The 26,298-nt window shown below is 40.7% G+C and overlaps 2 protein-coding genes across 3 annotated transcripts; one reads left to right on the forward strand and one right to left on the reverse strand.

The window, feature by feature from the left end:
• Window positions 1-37: 37 nt before the first annotated feature.
• Window positions 38-14,936, reverse strand: SOX30 (SRY-box transcription factor 30). Its single transcript, XM_054978723.1, has 5 exons — window positions 13,952-14,936; window positions 4,889-5,128; window positions 4,100-4,336; window positions 2,092-2,584; window positions 38-419 (listed from the first exon to the last, which is right to left on the reverse strand). Exons 1-5 carry the CDS (start codon window positions 14,934-14,936, stop codon window positions 38-40), a joined length of 2,337 nt encoding a protein of 778 aa, XP_054834698.1.
• An 836-nt stretch (window positions 14,937-15,772) lies between these two features.
• On the forward strand, window positions 15,773-25,903 carry THG1L (tRNA-histidine guanylyltransferase 1 like). 2 transcript variants are annotated; one of them, XM_054975870.1, is made up of 6 exons: window positions 15,773-15,980; window positions 16,726-16,902; window positions 17,774-17,943; window positions 18,946-19,034; window positions 22,967-23,074; window positions 25,562-25,903. In XM_054975870.1, exons 1-6 carry the CDS (start codon window positions 15,781-15,783, stop codon window positions 25,721-25,723), a joined length of 906 nt encoding a protein of 301 aa, XP_054831845.1. In that variant the 5' UTR covers window positions 15,773-15,780; the 3' UTR covers window positions 25,724-25,903. The 2 variants fall into 2 exon arrangements, with proteins under 2 accessions (XP_054831845.1, XP_054831846.1); XM_054975871.1 differs by having other exon boundaries at window positions 16,726-16,788.
• The last annotated feature ends 395 nt before the right edge of the window (window positions 25,904-26,298 follow it).

Below are 26,298 nucleotides of genomic sequence, written 5' to 3' on the forward strand. Positions count from 1 at the left end.
TTAAAATATGCTAGATGCTATCACTTGGTTTTTAAAATTACAGATCTCTTAACACCTTTCCTTCTTCTTCATCATCACTATCAGTCACATTGACTTGCTGTACACTTGAGGGTGTGGATGGGGTTGCTGTGAAAACATTCTCAAGGGCCCCAATGTCCAGCTGCGGCATAGGGTTTAAGTATTCCTCTTCAGTCTGACTGTGGCTGCTATAATAGGACGTCCCTTCCAAGCTCTCACAACTCCGGGAGTCTTCACTATGCACATGCTCATCTGGGTATTCTCTGAAAGGATAGTCTCTGTTCAGAGCGGAAAACATAGCTTCATGTTTTTGATACTGGTCTTCATAAAAGCCAAGGCATTCAGGCATGGAGCTGGGGAAGTTCCCATAGCCAAAAGGAGGACGGCTGTATGGACATGTGCTGCAGTGAGACAAAGAAATGTTATAATAAGTCTTATAATAACTGAAGGCCTATTTTAATGTATTCAAACTGGCTGGTGACTCTTTGGATTGGAAGGCAGAAAATAAATTCTGCAGTAAACAAAAGAGGGTGTATTACTTGAACAGAAACACTTTTACATAGTCACAAAACGTAGGACAATCAGCATATTTTGATATTAAGTTAAACTTTATAACACTGAAAACACTGAACTGTTAATAATATATAATCATTAAATATTTTAATGCTGTTTAGCAGTTGCCAATATTATTTACATTTAAAAAAATTAAAATGTGTACATTGTACATAGGATTTATCATCAATATATTTAATGCTCAATGAACAGACAAGACACTTCTTTCTAGATACTTGAAACACACCTCAGGTGTTTTTCTGAAATCTTAAAAAAGATTTTTAAGAATCTGAAATCTTAAAAAAGAAAACTGGAGATTAACTCCTCCCCTCCAAATAATAGAAGAGGATCCTGTAGCTTTAAAAAATAAATGCCCTCACTGGCAATTGCTAGTCAATCACACTGTATTGCCAGCCTTCAAGTCTTGGGGTTTTTCCCCCCGTAAAAAGCAGGGGGAGGGGCAGAGCCCTTTCCAGGGCTGTTTTGGCCTTTAAGGGTGGACTCATTAGAGCCAGGCCAGATACCAACCACCAGGCAACTTGTGACCACATGACTTGCACAACTTACCCAGGCCTGACTGTTTGCTACTGTTTGACAGCAGCCCTTCCTCACAAAAGCTAGTGTGATGTAGTGATTAGTTTTAGATTAGCATCTGGGAGACCCAGGTTCAAATCCCCATTCTGCCTTGGAAACTCATTGGGTGATCTTGGGCTTGTTACATATTCTCAGCCTTACTTGTCTTGCAGGGTTGTTGTGAGGAGAAAAACAGAGGAGAGAGGAGAATGATATAAGGTGCTTTGGGTCCTCACGGGGGACAAGGGCAGAATATAAATGAACTAAATAAATAATAAATATAGCTGAAGATGGGGAACAATAAAAGGTAGGTTGATGGGTGGATGAGAAGGAAAGAAGGAAGCAGGACAGAGGAGAGGATATGGGGGTTGCCAAGAGGAGGAAAAGAAGAAATTGTGTGTGGAAGGGGATATAAGGAGAGGAGGGAAGGTGCCCCCCTGCAAGTTCTTGTAGATTCTCTACTGTGAAACTGAGCCCAGTTCAACCGCCAGCACTACCCAACTGTGTAGGGTTGCCAGGTCCCCCAGGGTCTAAACTGGAGGTTGGGGGTATCTGGGGGTGTATGCCTTCCCTTTGTTGTGGTGCTGGGAATGATGTTCCCCTGCAACTCCCCCCACCCCCGGCTAGCCAGGTAAGAGGTGGTGAGGAGCAGAGGGGGACTGGGAACCCTACAACTCGGCCATAATTTTACAGGGTAGAGGTTGCCCGGGGGGAGGAAGGATTGAAAACAGAAGTCTCCCAGCAACAGGGAGCCCCATATACAGGACATCATAGCAGCCCTAGATTTAGCCACTGGACTACTGATGAGAAATGAGTGAGAAGGAAAGTAGGAGAAAAAAAGAACATTTACAGAAATTCATACTAGATCTTGCCAGTCCAAATCCTTCAGTGGTTGCCTGGTTATCATATGATTCTTTATTCTGGAGCACATGTAAATTGTTGTATTACCTTGATGGGAAATAATGTGGTCCAGGTAAGAAGTATGGATGATGAAATGAAAATCGAGGAGAAGCTCCAAATAGAGTAGCTGGATGACCAATGGGAGGAGGCTGGTAGACATGTGGATGAGGGATGGGAGGAGCTTGGGGAATGGGTCCATTTCTAGAACAAGAAGAAACACCTGAGTATTCCTTAGGGGGCTGATTATTAGAGACACCATATCTGGAATGTGCAGTGTTTGCATTATTTGGGTTCCTGCTTGCACTCTCGATGGAAACTTGGGTGGGTCTTTTTAGAGAGCAATTTGTTGCTGAAGACACACGGTGAGTTTCTGTGGGTGAGGGTGCAGCAAAACGTTGAGGTTGAAGCATGGGGCGAATCGGCAAGTTTGTAGCTGGGGCAGCCAGTTGTGGTGTGCTTCCTACATTGGGCTGGAACAGCGTAATGGGGCCTGGATGCTGAGCAGAAGGAGCTGGCAGCTGGAGATTAGAAGGGGCTTCACCTGTGAAAAAGAGAAATGATCCAGTTATGACATGAGTGAGAAGTCCCCATTATTTTACATCTCATACTACGTAAAACATACTGTGACCGAAAGATAAAATAAAATCCATGAACCTATATGGCATCACTCTTCATTTATCTATCAACCTATCAACCTAATTGCAACAAGTATTATAGCTATTTTCCTGACAGTCTAATTTGCAATACCCATCTCACCCTTGACATGGATTTTAAAGATTCCTACCTTTTCCCACTCCATGTGTCTGATAAAGGGAGCTTTGACTTTCAAGACCTCACACCCTGGAAATTTAGTTGGTCTCTAAGGTGCTACTGAACTCAAATCTTGCATTTATATTAAAAATCAGAGAGCTCGTTTCTCCTGTTTTTGTAAGCCTCAGTATCAACCCCCCCAAACCTGCTCCTTCCTTTTTTTAAATATGACATCCTCCAGCCCAATATCCATAACCATTAGAACATTCTTTCCATGAATCAACAATATTAAAAAATAGCAAATGCTGTGATCTTTAATTTATCTTTTAAAATGTATTCTCATTATAAATATTCTTCAAGACTCCACACAATGAAATCCACGAGGCATAGTGTTACCATTGGCCTGTGGTAGCCTCCCTCTGGCATGATTTGCATGTCTCTCAATTCTCCATCTTCATAAGAATAAAACCAAATTCCCAGCACTCTGTCATATTCTAGCATGACCAAAAAGCAGAACCCACATGAATTCTATGGGACAGTATGAATAGTTGCAGTCTGAGAGGAGGCATGTGAGGAGATCTCTTAGACTGTTTCATGTGTGAATGCAATTTCCCTCTTGCCCTTTCTGAAGATAGGAGCTTTGGAATTTGTGGAGGAGAGGCAGTGAGAATCCGTAAGAGATTCCAGTGACTGTGGTGGGAAACTGTTCCTTACTTTCTCCTAAGAGTCTTTAGGCTTGGAGTTATAAGAGTCAGATTTGGAAAAGCAGGCTAGCTCAGCCCTGCTCTCTTGAAGAACCTAAGACAATGGACTCAATAATGGATGGAAGGAATGGAACTCCTTGTGAAACAGTAATGTTATTTATTTATAACATTTACATAACAGCCTTTCCCCTTTGAACTCAAGGCAGCTGGCTTAGCACTAGATAGCTACTTGAACAAACTCAGACCTGCTTGCTGCTACAATGCTGTGGCATTTTGTGCCTTTGCACCATGCCCTAGGATTTTTACTAGTAATAATAGTGTGATGTCCAAATGTTTGCACTGACAGAGGTTAAGGTTTAGAAACTATTTTGCACATTATAATAAAGAATCAAATCCTTAAAGGAAATAATTAAGCTGTCACAAAGTATACTGTGTCTTATCATCTGTTTATCTTTTGTGAAGCCTTTGTTGACATATTGTTGTTATTTGATTGCTGCTTTAAACATTCTTATATCATTATTCTCTTAGCATGCATACACACATTGGATTCTTTTGTTTTCTATCATTTAAAGAACTCACATAAACTATTGGAATGAACTCACAGACTGGGTGTCCAATGCTGTTCTGTACGCTGGGTATGACTACGGAATAGGTGGGTGATCGGAAAGGGTATATGGTTGTTGGATTTGTAGTAATGATATTCTGAGAGGTCCCAGTAAAAACAGTGGAGGCTGCTATTGGACTCGTAGCAATAATATTCTGAGTAGTGCCGGAGAATACAGTAGAAACTGTCAAGGGGAAACGCTTCCTTTTACCAGGTCGTGGTTGATAAACCCAACCTGTAAAAATATTAAAAGTACGCTCAGTGAGACAAAACACGTTATTCTCTTTCATTCATCAATAAGTACTCTCAGAGATAAAAACGTGGTCAGATTCTGATCATTTTATTACATCAAGTAATACTTACATGATTTGTTCTGCTTGTGCTAAATTTGTATAATTTGAATTTTCGTCACATTTTTTGGAAAAAATAGATATGAAATAAAATTAAACTCAAGGCATTGTTATATCTGATGGTTACAAGAAGAAATAAAACCAATAAAACATGATATAATTTAGGAGAGGAAGAATTTAAATTTAGGGTGGGAATGAAACAGAATGGAACAGTTTTATTACAGAAAAAAATGTTCATGTTTGAAATTTTTTATTAAGGAAACTACGATTCTTCAAAGCTTATTTTCACTAATTAATGAAATGGATATATTAGTGAAAATATATATCTAGAGGACATATCTCAATAGTTATTTCTGTTTCTGCTCTATTTCAGGATTATACAAAAGGTGCTCTACAACGAACAGATTCTGAAACATGTATAAATAAATATTCTTTACCAGGAAATTCTTCTCTGTGTTTTTCTTTAATCTTCTGAGCTTCATCATAATAAGGTTTTTTTTGTTCTTCAGTGAGTTTGTTCCACTCCAGTCCAAGTTGGACACTTATCTCTGCATTATTGGCAGCAGGGTTGGCTTTGGCTAAGGCTGGCCGATGAATTCTTGCCCACACCATAAATGCATTCATAGGACGCTTGACATGGCCATCTCTGTCTTTGCTAAATGGAGTATCTGGTATTCCTGAAGGACAGAGAGAAGGAAACAGCAAATGTAGTATTACCTTGTTTCATTCAAAGGTTAATCCAGTAAGCATGCTATCAATGTTGGTCTAACACAGACTATAACAATGACCAGAATTCAAAGAATTGAACCCTCCTCAAAGGATTTTAGATTTGTTTTGCTTGAACAGCAGTTCGCACATCATGTTTGGCAAAAAATTACTTTTGAAACTTGGGGAAGTTTTAAAGCAGTTGGCGATATGCTATGGACAGGGGAAGAGGTATCAGTTGTTTAAACAAGAAATACATTTTTAAAATCCATGGGACTATTGCAAGCCCCTTGCGTAAGCCTCTTCAGATCCTAGTCAACATGCTTTTGGTTCCCTCCACATTCTATAAAGAATTTGAGAACTGCTACTGGAAATGATGGTAATGAGACTAAGGAAAGGTGTTGCTGATGGTAAAAAGAAACATTGGAAGTGATATATCTTGTACTATTTATTATTTATATAGCACCATTAATGTTGACGGTGCTATATGTAGTCCAAGAAGACCAGTCTCTGCCCTGAGGAGCTCACAGTCCAGAACTGGAGACAAGAAAGACAATAGAGGAAGGGGAGGGAGGTGGGGAAGAACAGGGAAATAGAAATTCATTTTAATTGTAGAAAGAGAGGAGACAAAGAAGTTTTGCCAAAGACTTCACAGAAGAGTTCATATCCTGATACTGTATTTAATGTCTGGATTCTATTATTTTATAGCATCTTAGCACAGTTTCCCAAATACAATGTTTAGAAACTGTAAAATAAATGGAAACTCTCTCCAGGTTTGGGTGGATAGTGGGAAGATGCTCTCCAGTGGCTGCAGAGAATCTGCATGCTGCCCCTCCCCCCGTGCATTTGCATACACAAACACTGAGCAGTAACATTGTAAGGTTTTCAGTACTGTCTTGTGCACATGTAGTCAAAAATATCCAATGCTACTAAATTAGTTTGTACAGGGTCGCCACCTTAATTTCCTTTGGATGCAAGAGTACTATAGAGTTGTGCTGTCTTTGTAACATTCTTGTTTACAAATTAATATTGGAAGTAACAGATTCATACAGTAGCAATCAAACTGCTGACCCCTTGCTTTAGATTATAAAAACAAGCCAGTGCTTTCTCAGGCCTTTTCCTATCCAGCTAAACTTACCCCCAAATTCCCAACTATTTGTTTGACATGCTCGGACTCTAGATTTAAACATGTTTTATTTTCCCCCTCTGACTTGCCCATTAGCTTTGCTGTGTGTCACAGAAAAAGAAGAGAACATTTCAGCCAATTAAGGACAACATACACTATCAGTAAGGAAGACTCTTTTGTCATCATCTGAATACTCATTGTCTATCAGGTGAATCCACAGTGTTAATGAAGATATGTGTTAATCATTCATGTTAATGAAGATAAACGCTGCTCAGCCCCTTGGCCTCTGGAGTCTTGCAAGTTTCCATCTTGTCCCCCATGCTTTTAAACATCAATGTAAAGCTGATGGACAAGATCATCTGGAGTTGCCACTATGAGGATGACACTCAGTTCCATCTTGCACTTCCAACAGATCCTGAGGCTATGGAAACCATGAACAGATTCCTGGAGGCAGGTTTGGGATGGATGAGGGCTAACAAGCTGAATCATAATCCCAACAAAACAGAGGTGCTCTTGTTGGGGGCGGGGGGTGGGGGGTTGGCCCACGAATTACACAGTATGTTGGTCTGGAAGTGGCTTCACTCCCGCTAAAGAAGCAAGTTCATAGCTTGGGGGTACTGCTGGACCCTGGCCTCCTGTTGGGTAAACAGGTAGCACGGGTGGCCAGGGGCTCCTTTCATCACCTTTAGCTAGTAAGCCAGCTGCAGCCCATTCTGAGTAGGAAAGATCTTGCCACGGTGATGCATGTCCAGATTAGATTATTACAATATGCTCTACATAGATGTGCCCTTGAAGACTGGAAGCTATAGTTGGTACAGAATGCTGTGTTCATAAGTGGGTTGTATGGCCCATATCACTCCAGTCTTGTTCCATCTACACCACCTCCCAAATTGCTTCTGGGCCCAAATCAAAGTGTTGGTATTAACTTTTAAGCCTTATATATGTCTTGGACCTTAAGGACCACCTACTCCTATATAAACTTACCTGAACACTTCAGTCATGTTTGGAGGCCCTGCTTCAGGTGCCCTGAGAACGGGCTTTTTCAGTCATGGCCCCAAGACCTGAAACTCCCTCCTCAGAGAGATTTGTCTGTCTCCCTCTATCATTAACCTAACAGTAGATGAAGCCTTTTTGTTTGTTTAGTGTCCTCTTCTCCATGTTTTTGTATTTATATGCATTTAAGTGTTTGTATGTTTTATTTAATTGTTTTAAATAGTTTATATATGTTTGTATCCTAAAACTTTTTTCAATGTTTGAAAAGTTTTATTGTTTGAAATCTTTTAATGTTTGCCACTTTGGGGACTCTGAGGTGGTTGGAAAGGAGGCATATAAATGTTGTAAATATACAGACAGACAGACAGACAGAATATCGGCATGAATTTAACACTATATTTAATAGTAAAGTAACTGGCCTTTGTTATAATCACAGAAGCAGCAAAAGCAGATCACCCATTTACAAGGTAGGAATTCTTTACATAAACAGGGATTTCTCAGATATGTAAAAATGACTCTGTAAATTAACCAAAAAGAAAATGAATACTCCTCCAAAGCCACACGTGGACTGAATATGTTCCAGAAGCGTGAAATGTTGACCAAACCTGTGAACTCTGTCACAGCAAACATTACATGCATGTTCTTTCTTCCCATGAGCACTGTTGCTTTTCCAGATTGGCACCATGTCCCCAATACAAAAGTAGCTCCAGACCGCCCCGACCCCCCGCATCCTGGACAGAAATGATCCAGGGAAGAGATTGTTGGTCCATTGCAGAAGACCAAGAACTCTTCTGAAATGTTAAGTAACTGTCCCCCTGAACTTGCTGTTTGGGATAATAGCATACCAGGAAGAGGAACTGAAGTTCTTTCTGCACTGTAGTCTTGATCCAGAGTGGAAAGTGCACATATGGAAGACAGCAGAACATACAAGTAACATATGATTGTGACGGAGTTCACAGTTTGGGTCATGGGTCGCCACCCTGTGAACTTGATCTCATGGAAACAGACCCCTGGATAAAGGAAGAAAGAAGAGGAAGGAAAGTTATCCTGTCCAGACTCCTTGAGAGTTTACAGAATCTTGGGAGTGGAAAATTTTCAATGATGAAGTGAGATTTCCAAATTGCTAAAAACTAGATGATCTGTTTTTAAATAGATGGATGCTAACATAATGTCAAAACAAAATGAAGTCTTGAGGTACATAAAGACTAAAAGGTATACTGAAGCATAAGCTTTCATGGCTAGAGTCTACTTCATCAAACATATCTGAGTTGGGATTGCAGGTTCCGCTGACCCAACTCTCTTCTTTTTAATGCAACTCTCCAATGAGGCTACACCCATCCAGGGCTGTAGGCCAGGAAAATGGCTGAATCTCTTCCCCTGTGTTCAGGTACTGATCTGAACTGGGCTCCTGTGGCAGTTGGGAAATTAGTTCTCAGTAACTGCTGTGTGACTGAGGAGAATATTTGTCATTGAAAAATATAATTTGGTGCATAGTCTACTTAAGTTACAAATATAATAGCTGCAGAGGCTAAAAAAGACATTGGCTATGTTGTTGGTTTTAAATTTATTAATCAAAACATGTATATTCTGCCTGTCTCCACAGACTCAAGGCAACTAACAACATACAAAATCTAACCAAAATATGAGAATTACAGTTTATCATTAATACAAGTCACAACTGAAAAATTCCTAACAATTCCTGAACTGACCCCAAAATATGTAACCATCAACCTTAACAAAAGACTCTCTAAAATACAGTACACTTACATGACTTTCTGAAAATTGGCAAAGATGGTACCCTCCTGTCCTTCTCTGGAACACCATTCCATAGATTGGTTCAATTACCAAGAAGGTCTAAGAAAGGTGTGTATATCTTGAAAAGGGCATTATATTTCAGTACTGGTTAACAATTAAATGTATGGATAAATGGTAATTCAGCAATTTCTTGCCAGTTTCTCCCTTTGAAGTGCCTTTGATGAAGAATGCTGACTTTTTTCAGCAACATAGTGGTTTGCTAAATAATGTCAAGCAGTGCTTTTTTGCTAAGCCCCCCCTTCTAGTACCCATAAATGGTTTTCTACCAATTCCTCCTCAGGTCATGGGAGCCCCCTCAAAAGATGTCGGTACTCAGTACCAATGAGTACCACCACAAAAAAAGCCCTGATGTCAAGAAATTATTAGGGGAGGGAGCTATGGTTCAATGGTAGTGTCAGGACCTGAATCAGACTTGGACTCAAGAACAGATTCTTCATCCAAGGGTGACCAGCATGAACTAGGACTGCTCTGGAGTAAGATGAGGGAGCTTGGGGGCACCTGGGACCACCAGATACCTCTCAGAGCCCACAGATCCCTAGGCCTGCCCCTGAAGCCTCAGCCCCAGACAATCCTGCCAACAGACCCCAGGGAGATCTCCTCAGAGGGTTTCTTAATTTCCTCTTTGCTTCTGGAAGGCTCTATCAGTTTCACCTCCCCTTCTACAGAGGCCAAGAGGAAATTGACAAACCCTCTGAGGAGAGCTCTTCCCTGGCTCTGTAGGGAGGGGAAATTGACAAAGCCTTCCGATCTCTTTTAAAACTCAGCTTCCCAGCTAAGATTGCGACTCCACGAACATGTTCTCATGTAACTCGTCTCTTGCTGTGTCAAGCAGTACTCTCAAGTTGTAAACCTGGCTTTTCAAGGGCAGTATAAGCCCTTCCAAGACACAAGAGATCTCAAGTTCCTGCTCTGCCTTTCTATTAACTTTCTATAACCTCTGTCTTATCAGGATTCAATTTCAGCTTGTTCAGTCTCATCCAGTCTATTACTGACTCCAAGCACCAGTTCAAAACAGCAACAGTATCCTAGGAATTAGCTGGAAAAGAGGTACAGCTGGGTATCATTTGCATACTGGAGTCACAAGGGCCCAAACCTCCTTATGACCTCTCCCAGTGGAGATTAAATAGCATGGAGGATAAGATCAAACCTTGTGGAACCGCACAGGCCAATGGCCAAGGGGCAGAGAAGGAATGCTCCTAAGAACACTTCCCTGGGAGCAAGTCCCAGTGAATAGACCCGAGTAGGAATGTTCTCTATAAGATTATTTTGGAGTAACTTACAATGCATTCTAAATCCATTGAAGTAATTGGGCTTAAAAGGGTGTAACTCTGCTTAGGACTGCCAAGCAACAAAACAGTCTGACGGTGCAGTCCTAAGCAGAGTTACTCCAGGCTAAGCATATGGAAATCAGAAGGCTTAGACTAAAGAAATTCTGTTTAGGATTGTACCGTAATTCACCTTTATCAACAAAAATTTGAACCTGATACAACTAGAATGTCAGAACCTTCACAGGTACTAAACCTCTTTAAAATACTACTTCTTTGTAGATCTGATTTAATACTGAGCAAACATATTGTAGAGATTTTATATCTAGGCCACTTTTGGATGACTTGAATCCAGTCAGTAAACTACATAAGATTAATCTAAGATGTTCTTAGATTAATCATGCAGATCCCTGTTGATTTGTATTTAGGGCTGCTCCAAAGTCATCAGAATTATTCTACAAACTCACTGGTTCCCACACAAATTCTTAAAGCCAGCATGTTCTGCTGGTGTAAATGATGATTTATTTGATTAATTAAAATATTTATAGCTCACCTCTCTATAAGCAGTTTACAACATGATAACAATAAATCACAAAATACAATAAAGGAGTAAAATGTTATTTAAAAAATTGGCTATTGTGGTTTATACTTCTTGAAGTTGTTCTGTAATAATCCCATTTTGGAAGGAATTGGGTATTATCTAACATTCTTTACCTTCACTAACCTAAATTAGGACATATACTTTTTGGTTCTCTTCCAAATAAAAGAAATTATGGGTTTGAAGAACATCCTTAATAGCCAAAAGAAAGAAAGAAAGAAAGAAAGAAAGAAAGAAAGAAAGAAAGAAAGAAAGAAAGAAAGAAAGAAAGAAAGAAAGAAAGAAAGAAAGAAAGAAAGAGAGGAAGGGAGGGAGAGTTGTATTTCAAAACTGAAATGGTAAATCAAAGCCTGACATAAATCAAGAGATTTTAGTATTATTTTAGATAGCTACTCAAGAAAAAAATTGAAATGTTGAAATCATATTTATCTTGTAAGTTGTTTATATGAAAAAGAGCTTTCAAGACAAATACGACTTAAAACATTCTAAAGTTATATGCAGCATATTCAGGTAAGAGGGAACTCCCTCTCCATTATTTTGTTTTTCTGGTTTATGAGGGTTTCTTTTGCTTTTGATATTCTAATTGTGTTGTTTCAAGCCTGGTTTTGGAACTGAAACAGCCTTGGTTGTCCTAGTGGATGACCTGCATCAGGAGATGGACAGAGGGGGTAAGATTCTGTTGATTCTCCTTGACCTCTCAACAGCTTTCAATATCTTCAAACATGGCCTCCTCCTGGACCACCTTTCCAAGCTGGGACTGAGGCCAAACTACATTTGGGTTTTTAACACATTGGGTCTGGGTTTCCCACAGCCACTCAAATCATCTTCAGGGAATGGCTTAAAAAAATAATAAAAGCCCAAACAGACTTGGGATGCTGTCAGAGGAGAGGAAGGGCTCCTGTCTTACCCCAAGCCATTTTTTCACCTGGAAACAGCATTGTGGCTATTTCCATTTTTGCTGCCCTGCATCAAGAATTTTGTTTACTTGAAGCAGCAAAAATGGGGAAATAACTCTCTCCCAGTATTGCTTCCATGAAGTAAAATTGCCAAGGGGCAAGGCAGGAACTAGCAACTTTTCCTCCCTCAATGGCAGAGTTTGAAGCCCATTTGGGTTCTCCTTTATTTTTAAAACCTATTCACTGCAGTTGCTAGTTAAAACATGAATGTTGTCTAAGCCTGGGATGCACTGATTAGCAGCGGTTCTGGGTAAGTTTCAGAAAGTGATGCTGGGGGATGCTCAGCCCCTTGGCCTTTGGTGTCCTGGGAGGTTCTTGTCCCCTATGCTTTTCAACATCTGCATGAAAGCATTAGATGAGGTCATCTGGAGATTTGGGCTTTGTTGTCACCAATATGCAACTGACATTGGCTTTATCTCATGCTTCTGACTGATCCCAGAGGCTTTAGAAACCCTTAACCATTGTCTGGAGGCAGTTTTGGAGTGGACGCAGGCTAATAAACTGAAGCTAAATCCTGACAAGTGCTACTGGTGAGTGGAAAATCTGGACTGGGACTTAAAGGGTCACCTGTTTTGAATGGGGCTGCACTCACCTTGGGAACAGGTCCATAGTTTGGGGTACTCTTGGACCTGGGCCTATAGCTGATAAGTAAATGGCAGCTGTGACCAGGGATGGCTTTAACTAGCTTCAACTAGTTAGCCAGCTGCAGCCTTTCTGTTTCCAGGCACAATTCAAGGCACTGGTGTTGACCTTTAAAGCCCTAAATAGGCCAGGAATGCAGGTGGAAGGGACTGCAAGAAAGTGGATGAAGGGGGCACACAGGTGGAGGGCAATGGGCTTGCTGGTGAGCCACTAACGGCTGATGCGGAGTCTGTACTGTGGTTATGACTGCACTCTTGAAAGATCAACAGTGAAGCAACAGCTCCTGCTAATTTGTGTAAGAAACATTCCATGCCCACCATGAAGGATGATTCTGTGTTCAGGACACAAGTTATAAATCGTGAGATCTAGTGGTCAAACTACACAGTGCATTGGCACTTTTGTCATTTTTATGTGAGATGGAAGTGGTTCTTGGAACTGTAAATGGTGACATCTAGGGGTCAAACTACATGGAGCTCTGTAACTGCATCCATAACTGGAAAGTCCAACATTTTTTTTAACATTGAACAGTAGATGTGAAGAGAGGGGTTTTGGACTGAAGTCAGAACACAGGCATGGGGTTAAAGGGAATTAAATTTACATAAGATAGGTCCGTCAGTGGCTACTTGCCATAATGGCTAAGCAGAGCCTCCACAATTGGGACCAGTAAACCTCTGAATGCCTGTGCGAGGAGATGGCATCAATGGGAGGTCTTTGTCCACTTGGGCTCTGGTATTGGCCACCTTGTAGGACAGAATACAGGACTAGATGGACCACTGGTCTGATCCAGAAGGGCTCTTCTTATGGTAACTCTTCTTCCTGTGTAGTTTCCTGATTAAGTATCTCACAGTGGCTACAATAAAACACCAGCATGGGGGAACAAATAATCTTTTTGCTCCTGAGTTTCTTACAGGAACAACAGGCTGGAAATTAATAAATCAGGCTAACAAATGTATTGTAGCATCAAACATTATAGTATGATAAAGTGGGTTCTAGCCCACAGAAGTGTATGTCTCAATAAATGTTAGTTTAAGGTGTCATAGTTCTATGTTATTTCTGGTGCTATGACACAGACATTGTGTCTATGAATAATTATTTTGTGTCTATGAATAACTTTATCACCATACCTTAATTAGAGATTTATAGAAAAGAGAATACTGTTTCTTCTCTACATTTCTACACTCCAGAAAACATTAGGCTAAAATGGTAGAGGGTGTGTACTGCCATCTCATCTGCTTTTGCCTGATGCCTGCTACAGCTGTCAAAGTCATATGTGAAGTTGTTTAAACAGCTTGTTTAGCTCTCTGTGTAAGAAGAGCTTTATTCCAGTGAATGCTTATATATTCATTACCATCTAAAGAGTAATATGGCACAGCACAGTCTAATCTTCTCCTATCTAATACCTGCATCTGAGGGAAGCACTGTAAGAGGCACATCTTTTGTTTCAATTTTCACTGAAGGCTCCAGTAAAGACTGCATTTTAAGGGGCACTTGTGCCACAGGCACATTAGTCACTCTTATGAGCTCAGATGGAGGTGGTCCTTGGAACTGGATTCTGGCCCCAGGAGGGACAGGATGAAGTGTCATTGGAATCTTCAGTTCTTGAGAATGCTGCATCCCCAGAGGCTGAGACACGGCAGCATCCTTGCTCATGTGAGCTGGGCCATTGGAGGATGCATGAGGCTTGGATGCCACCTCTTCCGTCCCCTGACAGTCCTCCTCAGGAAGCTCCACCAGTTCATTTTTTATGGGCTCCTCTCTTCCTGACTGTGTTTCAGCATCACAATTTTCTTTCCCGTTTGCCTCTTTTTTTATCTCCTCTGTCTCTTCTACATTCCCCACTTTCAGTCCCCCCTTGCCCTTTGCATTGTCACTGCCCAAGACTTGGCCTTCATCCTTCCCTCCTTGATGGGTGGCAATCGCTTTATGATCCCCTCTCTTCTTCTTGTTGCCACTGCTTGTCAAGATCGACTGGCTCTCCTGCTCCAATTCTTCAGCTTTCACTTGCCCCTCCTTCTGCTGACTCTTCTCCTGAACCTGCTTCTCACAATCTGCAGGCTCCAGCCCAACGATGGACTGGGAAAGCTGCCTGCTGAGGCAAGCCTGCTCCTCTCCAAAGTGCTGCTGCTGCTCTTTGCCAGAGCCTTCTTCAGAGTGTGGAGGTTTCCGTTCCCTGTGCACGGCACTGGGGTTGGGGGACAGGGGTTGCAAGAGATGATGCTGGGGACCTTGTTTATGAGAGAAGAGCAACAGGGGCGAGTCCCTGGTCCCCTGCCCAGGTAGTGGGTGCAGGAGAAGGTGGTCCATGCAGGGAGCGCCCTGCCAAGCTGTGGGATGCAGGAGGCAGTGTTGCTCTCGGGGGCTTTCTTCCTGCGCCCCCTTTTCCATGCTGCAGCCCACCGCCGGGAGTGGGATTGTTGTGGGATTATGAGCTCAGCCACCTCCCTCTGTTATGCCCGTTTGTTTCCTGCGGTTGGTTTGTAAACGTTCTCAGCTCACCTCCCCCCAACCCGAGAGGCACGCGCCACTCTGAGACTCCGCCTTCAGGCTCGCGGGAGCTTCGCGCCGCCACTTGTGGGGCTCCACGTGCTTCCCGCTTTCCCCTCCTTGGGCCTGTTTCCTGAGGGTCGCCATGGTTACCCTGAGAGATGCGTCACAATGGGGTCGCCCGCGAGACCCACGGAGGAAAGCGCGGGTCCCGCGGTTTAACATTGGCGCGCCATGTCGCTTCAAGTTGCGCCAAGCCCCAGGCGACTGCCGGTTCTTGGGAATTTTAACGAAGCAAGGTTTTTGTTAAGTCAAGGGGGGCGGGGGGAGGATGCGGCCAATCGTCTCAAGACGCCCCGTGGGTATGTGTGCACCGCTGCGCTCCCCGCCCGGCGCGAGAGACTCTTGGCATTTTTGGTGCGGGAACAAAGCGACGAACCGTTCAAGTGAGGTTGTCTTGTGGTGTTCAAGCCGTCTGATGCCCCGTGTGGTGTGAGGGGTCACTAGACATCACTTAACCTGAGCCGGGGTCCCTGGAACGCTCAAAACAAGAACTGTCGCTATAGAGACCGGCGCAATCGACCGAAGCGCGGGAGGGGGGGGGGGTAATAACCACGTGTTAGTCTATTGTAGAAAAGTCCCTCCCACCCACCGACTAAGTGATTAGCTACGAAGACCTTGCATCATCATAGAGACAGGAGCTAGATTCGCCTCTTCCGGTTGCCGCTGTAGGCTACTTCCGCTGATGTTCCCCTGGCAGAGGGTTGCCTGTGATTTTGCTGCGGCCGCCGCCACCGTTGTTCGCGGAACCCGCGCGCGGCTGGGCTGCGTCCGCGTCGCCATGGCAAAGAGCAAGTTCGAATACGTGCGAGACTTCGAACCGGACGATACGTGTCTGCCCAACTGCTGGGTGGTGGTCCGGTTGGACGGCCGCAACTTCCACCGGTAGGGCCTACTTCCGTCATCGGCTTCTTCCGCGCTTCTTAGTGGTTGCCAAGGGCAATGCCTGCTCTCCTGAGAGTGAGGCAGAGGGGGAGACATCTGCGGTCAACACTTTAGGGTGGGGAGGGGATGTCTCTTTACCCCGCAGCCAGCGGAACCCCAACCCCTTACAAAACCAGTGACTGGTGCGTGGTCGGATGGAGTTCGATTGGATGGTAGTGCCTTGCGGAGTGTGTGCGTGTGGTGGGGTGGGGGGAGTGATCCCACGGCGAGAAGCAGTAACGGAGCACGCGCACAGCCCCATACGCTATCGCATTCTAAGAGTTACAGTCGTTGCTTTCTGAACGACTATCAAAATACACAATGCACGTTTGAGTACATAAAGTGTTTCGTGATTCTTTCATAAAACTATCAAAGTAACCGTTCATTGAAAATGGAATGAACAACTTCAGCTAAGTTATTAATGAAATTAACTGGGATAAATTTATATCCCACCAAAATTTCTAAGGGAAGTGGGAGGATATTTGCAGTTGCAAGATAGTTGTTTCACTCTTGTGGAAGATACTGGGTAACTTGTGAGGTACTACTGAGGTTTTTAGAATGATCTTTGATTACTCTCCCCCCCCCCCCCCAGTACATATGGGTTGTCTTTGGGCTTCAGAACATATGTGCTGAACATAAGTCCAAGTATGGCATTTTGAATACGTTTGATATTACATTCCTCTAACATATTTTCTCCTCTCTAAAGCTTTGCTGAGCAACATGGTTTCAAGAAGCCCAATGATGACCGTGCCCTTCAGTTGATGAACAGGTGTGCACAGACAGTAATGCAGGAGCTAAAGGATATTGCTATTGCTTATGGACAAAGTGATGAATACAGCTTTATTTTCAAAAAGAGAAGTAACTGGTTTAAGAGGCGATCTAGGTAACTGGCTTTAGACCTTCTCTTCGCTCTCTTTTCTCCTCTTTAAATGTATGCCCTTTTTATAGTATATACCTTTTAAAGAGACATAAGCAAATTTGGCTTTTTAAGTCTTACCCTGGTACAGTGAATCAGAGTGACTCTGATTTTGGAAGAAATCACCAAATTTAACAGGTGCTATGACATTAGGGTAACTGTAGGCTTGGAAAGGTAGTAAATGGAATCATGTAAAAGGAGAGAGTTGGAGGAAAACCTTAACACTTAGATTTTTTTGCATCCTTTTTTGCATGCAGAGATCCAAATATTTTTAAATAGTTACCTGCAGGCAGTATCCCTGGGTATGGTAGTGACTGCAGCTAGAGACATTTACAATTGGTGCTGAACATACCTGGCAGAAGCTATTACCCCCGGTCTGGGAGAGGCTTGTAACATCAGCTTTCTTCACCGCCACAAAATGAGTTGGGAATCACATTTCTTTGGGCCGAGATGAGAAATGCTGTCTTAGATACAGTTCCAGTCGGTGCTCCTTGACAGAACGCTTTTTGGCGCAGGTGTTTACTTAGGGCTTACAGTGCCTTCTGTAAGGACAATGGCAGTAGGAGCACCAGAGTGCTGAGCTTAGAGGCTTGAACATCACAAGCTCCCTACATATAACAATGGCTGTGTTCAATCAGAAGTCATGTTCCTTGCATTGGTATAAGCGACCTTGGAGGTAACTTGATTAATTGAAAAATGGAGGATAAATCTTTAAAATACGTATGTTATCTCAGAAATAAATTATTTTGGTACTTGAAGTGTGTTATTAGATTAGACAGGCAGATAGTCTTTAGTGGCAGTGATGATATTAACTTTTCTCCTTTATTTTTTTTGCAAGCAAGTTCATGACTCATGTGGTTTCCCAGTTTGCCTCCAGCTACGTTTTCTATTGGAAAGATTACTTTGAAGACCAGCCTCTTTTGTATCCACCAGGATTTGATGGACGTGTCGTACTCTATCCTAGTGACCAGAATCTAAAGGACTATCTCAGTTGGAGACAAGCTGATTGTAAGCAACTATTTTCAAGCTAGGAAAACCCCTAGCTTGTAAATGGGTGGTGGGTGAGTGGGTAAAATAGTTTCATCAAGCCATAACCTTGGAGAATGGACAGGTGCATAGGCTGCAACCAGCCAACCTCATCTAGGTTTTTAGTTCTTGTTTTAAAATGTCTCTAGCCCAGAGCTCAACAAATCCAGGGCACTAGGGTGGCTGGAAATTTCATTGTGGCTCCTAGTATTTTTAGCAGTCATTTATCGTAAGTGCCTCTAAATGATTAACAGTGAAAGTGCAATGTTTATTTTGATGAAGGATAGTGGTTAGTTTTTTGTTGCGATGACACCAGGGTTACCCCATATTTATTTATACACTACAACACTTTTGTTGTATGTTTGGAGGAAGCAACAATTAGACATTTTTATTGTTAAAATATAAACCCCTGAAGACTGAGAAATAAGTCTGGCTTGTAAATGTTTAGAGTGGCTCATAAAGCCAAAGAAAATTTGTCAAGGCCTGCTCTAACCTGCACAGTTAAAGACATATAACAGAGCACATACAAATAGTATGTTTCTAGTTGTACAGAAAGATTTGAATCTGTTCTTGTCTTTGCTTTCCTGCACTGAGTACAACAACAAAATTAAGAAGAGGAGGCATGATTTCCGTGTATCTCTTGTCAAGTACAGCAGTTATCCAGTCAACTTTGGTTGTAAATTTAATCTTTAATTTAAGCATTTTAAAACTTATACTCTCTAATCAGAGCAAGAAAAAACAGGTGTACAGTTTAAAAATGTACCCACATTAAAAATCTGTCCTAGGACTTTATAGTTGGATCATATGCTGAACAATATGTAGCAGAGCTAAAATTAAAATTGGGTTTCTCTAAAGTACTCATATTGCTGTTTATAACAGCATCTTTTACAGTGTTGTTTTGGGTCATGACAAATCTTGTTTAATACATTCCCATTCTAGACTTTGAAAATAGTCTAATTGTTGTTCTATTTGGTATTCCTACAGGCCACATTAATAATCTGTACAATACGGTATTTTGGAGTCTTGTACAGAGAAGTGGCTTGACACCTGTACAAGCGCAAACGAGATTACAGGTATGTAACTTTAAGATTCCTCCTTTAGTAGGAAGTTTTTAGTAGTTTGTGTTTAACACCAGCAGTGTTTGTAGTTCAAACTGTTTCACACACATAGGTCTGACAGGCAGAGTGTTTTCTTTTAAAATCAAGAATACTTTTTATTTTATTAATAAAATTAAAAGCTCAATAAAAAAGTGCCAAGAAATAGAAAAAAGAAAGTAAAGAAAAAAGAATACAAAGAGATAAAAAAACAAAAATTGAAAATAAAGAAAAATAATACATATTTCATTTTCCATTTTTCTCTACAGCACCTATTATATTTTAACAAACATTATACTTTTAGTTTTAATATTGCCAAAATTTACCTTTTCAATACTGTCCGCTTCTATTTATTTTTCCCAAATTTGTCTTCTTAGAAATCAAAGCCACAAATCATCAGTTCATTTTTCCTCATCTCACGCAGGAAGTCAATAAGGGATTTCCAGTAAACCATATAGACAGTGTTTTATCTCTTACTGGAACTGTTAAATTTAGCCATCTCCGCTAACTCCATCATTTTCATGATCCAGTTGAAGGCAATGCTGTACTTTTCCATTTTTGCACATATAAAAAGCCTAGCTGCCATGGTCATATGTAGAAATAAGATACCATGTTTGTTTTCCAACTGTTTATCCATTAATCCCAACAAAAAGGCATCTGGTTTAAATTGTATATTGATCTTCAACATTTTTTTTGTATTATCATATGAATTTGTAACCAAATTTTTTTTTCTTTGGGGAAAGTCCACCAAAGATGATAAAATGTTCCTTCATGTTGCTCACATTTCCAACATTTATTTGACATACTTTTACTCATTTTTGGTAATTTATCAGGAGAAATATACCATCGATGCATCATTTCATAGAAATTTTCTTTAAGTGTAGAGTTCAAAGTGAATTTAAGCCCCTTTACTCACATATTTTCCCACTGGTCCATTGCATATTATATCCCAAATTCTTAGCCCATTTTACCATACAATCTTTCACACTTTCTTCTTCTATTTCAAATTTCAACAAGTTTGTACATTTTGGAAATAACATGTTAATCATTTGTACAAAGCTCCTTTTCAAGCTCTGTCTTTTCGTAACCAAAGCCCCATAATTTTTTATCTGATTTAGACCTTTCTAGAAGTTGGGCATAGAAAAACCATTGACATTTATTATAGACACTTCACACACAAGCAGAGAGTTTTTTTTAATGTACAGTGTGCCACTTTTTTTAGATTTTCTGTTCTTGTTGCAGTGCTTATTCCTTTAGTTTTTCACTTGTAATCAGCTAGTGGACAATTCATAGTGGATAAGAGTTATAAATAGGCTTGTAAACTAAAATTAAATTCTTATTTGAATTATCAAAATTTTAAATTAGCATCCAGTTATATACCTCAAATTTAGGAAAATAAAGTTTAGCTAATTCTGTGACAAAGGTATGAAGAATTGAGGAAATGGCAGTTGTTGAGAGTGTGTCAGCTGTTAATGGGTGAGTGATTCTTTGATCTTTTTTTGGAATGAAGATACTCTTCAGATTAGAGACACAAAATTTCCAAAAGCTTTGAAACTATAGGGAAAAACTCCCCCTCCTGCTGGAAAAAACAGAACTGTTCAAGTATATGCAATACTTACTTTCCTGTCAAAACTAAGGTTAAAAGTTTTTTTCCCTGGATGGGTACATGTGTCTGTTCTCTAGCTGTGAGCAGCGTCCCTCTGAGCATGTCTGGAATGCAGACTGGCACCGAAAGTGTTAACATATGAATTGGGATCTTTTATACTGGGGTCTCGTGGGTAGCGCTAACCTGCACTGCAACCAAGAGGCAGGGAGAGCTGAATGGTGGAGGGGGCAGGGGGGAGACACAGGCAGGATGGAATGCCTCCAGTATCACACTTGTGGTGAAATTACACACTCAGGTATGATCATGGGACTTTACTATAACAAACAGACAAACAATGGTACAAACTAGAAAGAATTCAGTGAAGAATAGGTAACAAACAAAGCTATTCACTTGTGCACACTCTGTCATACCCAATTACAAATCATACACAGCCATGACTAACAAGAATGCTACAGATTTTGTCATTGATGTTTCTAGGTGTTCCTAAATATGCTAGTATATATGTAAGTGTAGGAGTGATGATAAAGGCATGTGACCTGTCCTGAAGAGCAAAGGATCTGAGGTGGAAAACTTCCAAGTGTGGAACTCCCCCCCGCCCAAAGTAGCCACAACAACCTTCACAGGTTAAAAAGGTGCCTATGTAAGGGCATGCATAGTGCATAAGGCACTGTAGGAGTATATTAAAAGTACACAAAAAGGATGCAGGAAAAATACATGTGGCACAGAGGACAAGTGAACAGCATCTAATGGGATATACCTTTATACTATAGGGCACCTCTACTGGATGTAAATACAGCTCATTAATATGGACACTTGGTACATGTCATCATTCAGATAGGGCAGCTAGGATTGGAAGTTTGAATCTTTGAGTATGCAGTGGGAAAGCAAGAGATGTGCGATTGATTAGGTACCAGAGTTTAGAAGAGATGGAAGTCTGGATACTATGGATTAGTGTTGGCAGATTCCCTTAATGTAGATCCTTGATTGCTAGTGACAGGACTCTACTAAGCTTATGGTTGGATGTGATATCCAGAGTGGGTTCTAAGGGAAAGAATTCTATAGCTTTGATGTACAAAATAAATCAGAGCAGTACAGTATATCTTGGTGTAAGTTGCAAGGAACTCCAAGATCTACTAGTCTATTTGAAGGTTTGCATTGGGGCTCATCCTATTGAAGTGACTTAAAAGTGATTTGACTAACTACACTGAAAAGCAAGCATAATTGCCATGCCCATAAAGCTGGGAGGGAAGGGGAGTGAAACCAGTGGAATCCATTTGTTCTCAAGCCTCTGCACTTTCCCCCATGCATGGGAGAGGGGGAAGCCCCACGCTGTGCTTCCAAAGCACTGAATTCCTCCATGCTCCCCCCCCCCCGCCCCGGTTCTGATGCCTTAGTCCACAGGCATGGGCTGTGGTCAGCCCTCAAGGAATATGGTACCAACCACCAGATACCCCAAAGGCAACCCTGTCTCTTACTAGCATGGTTTTAGGAGTATCACCTTCCCTGTAGTAGGTTATTCCATGTTGCAATATTCAAAGCAATGCCTTAGTATTTTATCAGTATGAACATTGCACCATCACAGGATTGCCTAAAAAGGACCAAAAGGTGCAGTGGGATAAATGGGAGGGAAAGAGTCCTTAGCCAGGTAAAGACGATATGAAGAGGACTGGTTGGCTGAAAGCAATTGGAAAAGCGAGATGGGGCAGATATGTAAATGTTGAGGATCAATTTTAGAAGGAAAGCTGAACTGGAGACAAAAAACATACTTTACGTTTTGTGACAAGAAAGTCCGTGGATTTCATTATCACCAACGATGAATGAAAGTTTGGGAGAAAAATCAGCTATGAGAATGGAGTGTTTGGTATGCCCTTATTATGCACCTGTAGTTACCCAGATACAAATAGAGGAAATGGTGCTATTGGCCAAAACTGGAATTAGTGAGTTTGGATGGGACAGGGGAATAGATATGCAGACCTGGTTAGGAGAACAGACAATGTGGCATGGTGGCTAGCATTGTGTTTAGATATGCCTGTTTCATATAGTTCAACAAGTGAACTACTTAACAAGCAGAGAAAGCCTTTTGCTGCCCAATCATAAACATGATTACCTAGAAATAAATACTGCTGTGTTTTGTAAGCATGTATATGTAGGAATGTCATATTTGTTTTACTAATATGACTTGGGGAAATGCTTTACTTAAATGCAGGGCTCATATAGACTGAGTAGAAAATTATTGCAAGATGTAATGCTCTCATGTTCCTGTGTAATAATGCTGCTTTTTATCATATGATTTTCCTTTCTTCAGGGAACACTTGCAGGTGAAAAGAATGAAATTTTATTTTCTGAATTCAACATTAACTACAACAATGAACCCTTGATGTATAGAAAAGGAACGGTTCTAGTGTGGCAAAAGGTAAAAATCATTTATACAGGCACCTGTGTGGGTATAAAAATGGCAGTATGTGGTTTATTTAAAAAATTGGACAGTTACCTTGGGACTTCGTGAAAAATGAATAGGCTTTCTACAGTTTCACATATACTGAACTCATCAGCTATAATGGCCTTACTCCCATTTTAAGTGGTGCGTACCATTTTAACTATCCCTGTAATTGAACTACTAGAACTTCTTTAGGGGTGGTTAGGTTAATTTTAGCTTGAGGTATAGCTAATTCTAGAATCTGAAGAAGTGAGCTGTGGCTCACGAAAGCTCATTACCACTAATTTTGTTAGTCTTATAGGTGCTCCTGGACTCTTGCTTTTTTCTCATGCTCTAGAATCCCAGTAATGATTACTCCTGCTTGTGAAGTGTGAACAGGTGTATTATGTTCAGCTTTGATACCTATACTTTTTTACAACTTCAAGTATGTTGCCTTGTCCTTGCATATTTTGCTTCATTTCTTTTATTTTAATCTATCTGTTCCTCATTAGGCACTAAAATCCACATGTTCTTGGCACTCATTAGGCACTAAAATCCACATGTTCTTGTTCTTTAAATAAAAAGGTATTCAGTTTACACTTGAAAATTGTATTTGTATTTTATAATGTACAAGTTACGAACATTTGCATTGGCATATTTGGAGTAACACCACATTTTGTGACATCGTTTGGCATATCGCTATCTTAGCCAGTTTTGTGCTATATAGTAGGTACTTGCCTTTCATGGGTTTGCCACTTGTATTTTCAATTATTTGTGGCTTGTGGACCAACCATGTGATGTGCCTAGTCCTGAACCCTTGACCCCTCTCCCTGTGTGGTCAGTCAACACACAGAGAGGGAGAGCATGAGCATGCTACCTCCACCCCTGCCTCCTCATAATCACCTTGACTCAAGCCACTTGTGTGACCCAGACTGGATGACTTGCAGGGCCGCCAGAGCCACTGGGACCAGGCAATGCATCTGGCAGCTGCACCTCCATCGGGGTGGGGTCCTTTTCCAGACCAAGGCTGCCCCTGTTAATATTCCTGGATTTCACCATTCACAGTGATCCTGGGAAAGGATCCTGTGCAAATGATGAGGGTTTGCTGTAACAACAACTTTTAGAATTTGGCTGTAGGTAACCTGAAATTTTTAACCCTAGGTGTCTGCATTTTAAAAAAAAATTAACATTGTCTGCTCTTAGATAAAAAGTAAAGTGGTAATTCTGGCAGGCAGGGCACTAAAACAAATGCTGTTTTTTATAGATATTTTCAAAGTATGATCAACCTTTGGATATTTTGGATTGGGTCTGAAGTATTTTTCTATGAGCTTTTTTGTGACTTCTACTTGCACAGGGGATAGAGAGAAATCGTCAGTGATTTTTTCTCTTTTTCACACCCCTTGTACTCTTTGCTGTTCTGAGAGTTCTCAACCCCTTGGAGGGTGCAGTATTTTGGTAGTGGATTGTAGTAGCTAGGGAGAAGGTAAAAAATATCTATTCTGTTAGTGTAGTTTGCATCCAATGTGTAGTATCCATTTTAGTTTAATATTTTCATCTATGGTAACAACTTTAATGGTCTATTTATGTTTTTGTAAATGTTTTCCAAATTACTGTCATTATATTCAAGATGCGAGAATGATATGAACACACTTGATAAATTGGGCTTGAGGCATGTACATGTTTGCATACAGTGAAAGAAAAATCAGATCATCTTGTATTTTAGGGTTACAGAGGCTGCTAGCAGTAACTTTGCGGCATTGAGAAACTCAAATAATTAATATTTCTCTGATTTCCTGAAAGTGGATCCTTCAGCTAATATTTTGGAAACATGGGCTGTGCTGAAGAAGCTAAAGTGTTGCAGTTACAGTGAGGTCATTGGCTTTAATTGGGTTAAACTTTAATTGAGCTTTAGTTGATTAATCAGTAAAATCATCTTTTAACCAATGAGGTTGCAAGCTGGTTTATTTTGTAAGATTATGGGGTACTATTGTAATAGATAATCTAGTGATGCATAGCTTTTGTTTCTTAAATTTCAAATATAGCACTCTTCACTAACTCAAAAATGTACTTCTGTTGCAGTTTAAAATGTTTATGAGGCAGATGATTACAATTTTTTATGCAAACTGCCTTGGAGACATTAAGTGGAAGCACTGAATATATATTTTAAAATAATTCTTTAGGCAATTTGGAATGTTTGGAATGAGAAATCCAGATCCAGGCATGAAGTTCGCTCCATGGTTTCTCACAGATTCTCATAAATGATTGTGATACTGACAGTGCAGTCCTAAACAGAGTACAAACCCCCTCTTTCTTAATAAAGTACTCCTAATACATTGAGTAGGCTTTTTAAAATAATTATTTTTTAATGAAGTAAGCAGTTATCAGTTAAGTAGTGTACTATTGTAAGTAACTGAATTTTGAATAGCTTTTTAGTCCTGAAGTACTTCAAGTTCTGTGATTCTGCATTGTCAATTGAATTTATAGGTAAATAAAGTTATTAAGAAAAAAATTAAAATTCCTGAAGAAACAGAAGAGAAGGAAGTTGAAGTGACCCGGATAAAGATGACAGCAGTACCTTTGCACTGTGACATCATTGGGGATCAGTTCTGGGACCAGTATCCTGAGATTCTAGCTGAAGATAGCTGACCATTTCTGTATTCTATCTAGATTTTGGTGAATGACTGTGTATAGTTTGTTCTGCAAGGACCATATGAGGGAAGAAGAGCAGAAAATTTGGATGACCCAAATGAATATTATGGTGTAAATATGTACAATATGTCAGCAGAAGATAAAGGAATAAATCCATGTTTTATCTTTTTAAAAATCTATGTTAGTATTGGTATTTATAGTGTTGTGGTTGTGTAGGGTTTCCCTCCAGACTCATGAGTTGCTGTATAATAATATCATCATAGCAGCTAAGATTATAGAGGAAAAGGAATGCCTTTAATTTAGGCTGTTGTCCTCAGAGGTGCTCTACTGGTGCAAGTCCCATGAGATGTTAAGCTGCCCATTGTAAACTCTGAAAACATTTAGACTTGTACTTCAAATTAAGTTCTATCATCAGGGAGTCAAGTTACAAATTATTCTAGTTGCTAATGTCTCTGGATTATACAAGTGATAAACAAAATACCCTGGCAAGTAGCTGAAACTAATTAGGAAGTTTTCTCTCTAGTGTAAATTAGTCCTGGCCTTTTTGAAAGCTCTGGAAACATAATTTCCCT

The sequence above is a fragment of the Eublepharis macularius genome, chromosome 4 (genome assembly GCF_028583425.1).
Source record: "Eublepharis macularius isolate TG4126 chromosome 4, MPM_Emac_v1.0, whole genome shotgun sequence".
Taxonomy (NCBI): domain Eukaryota; kingdom Metazoa; phylum Chordata; class Lepidosauria; order Squamata; family Eublepharidae; genus Eublepharis; species Eublepharis macularius.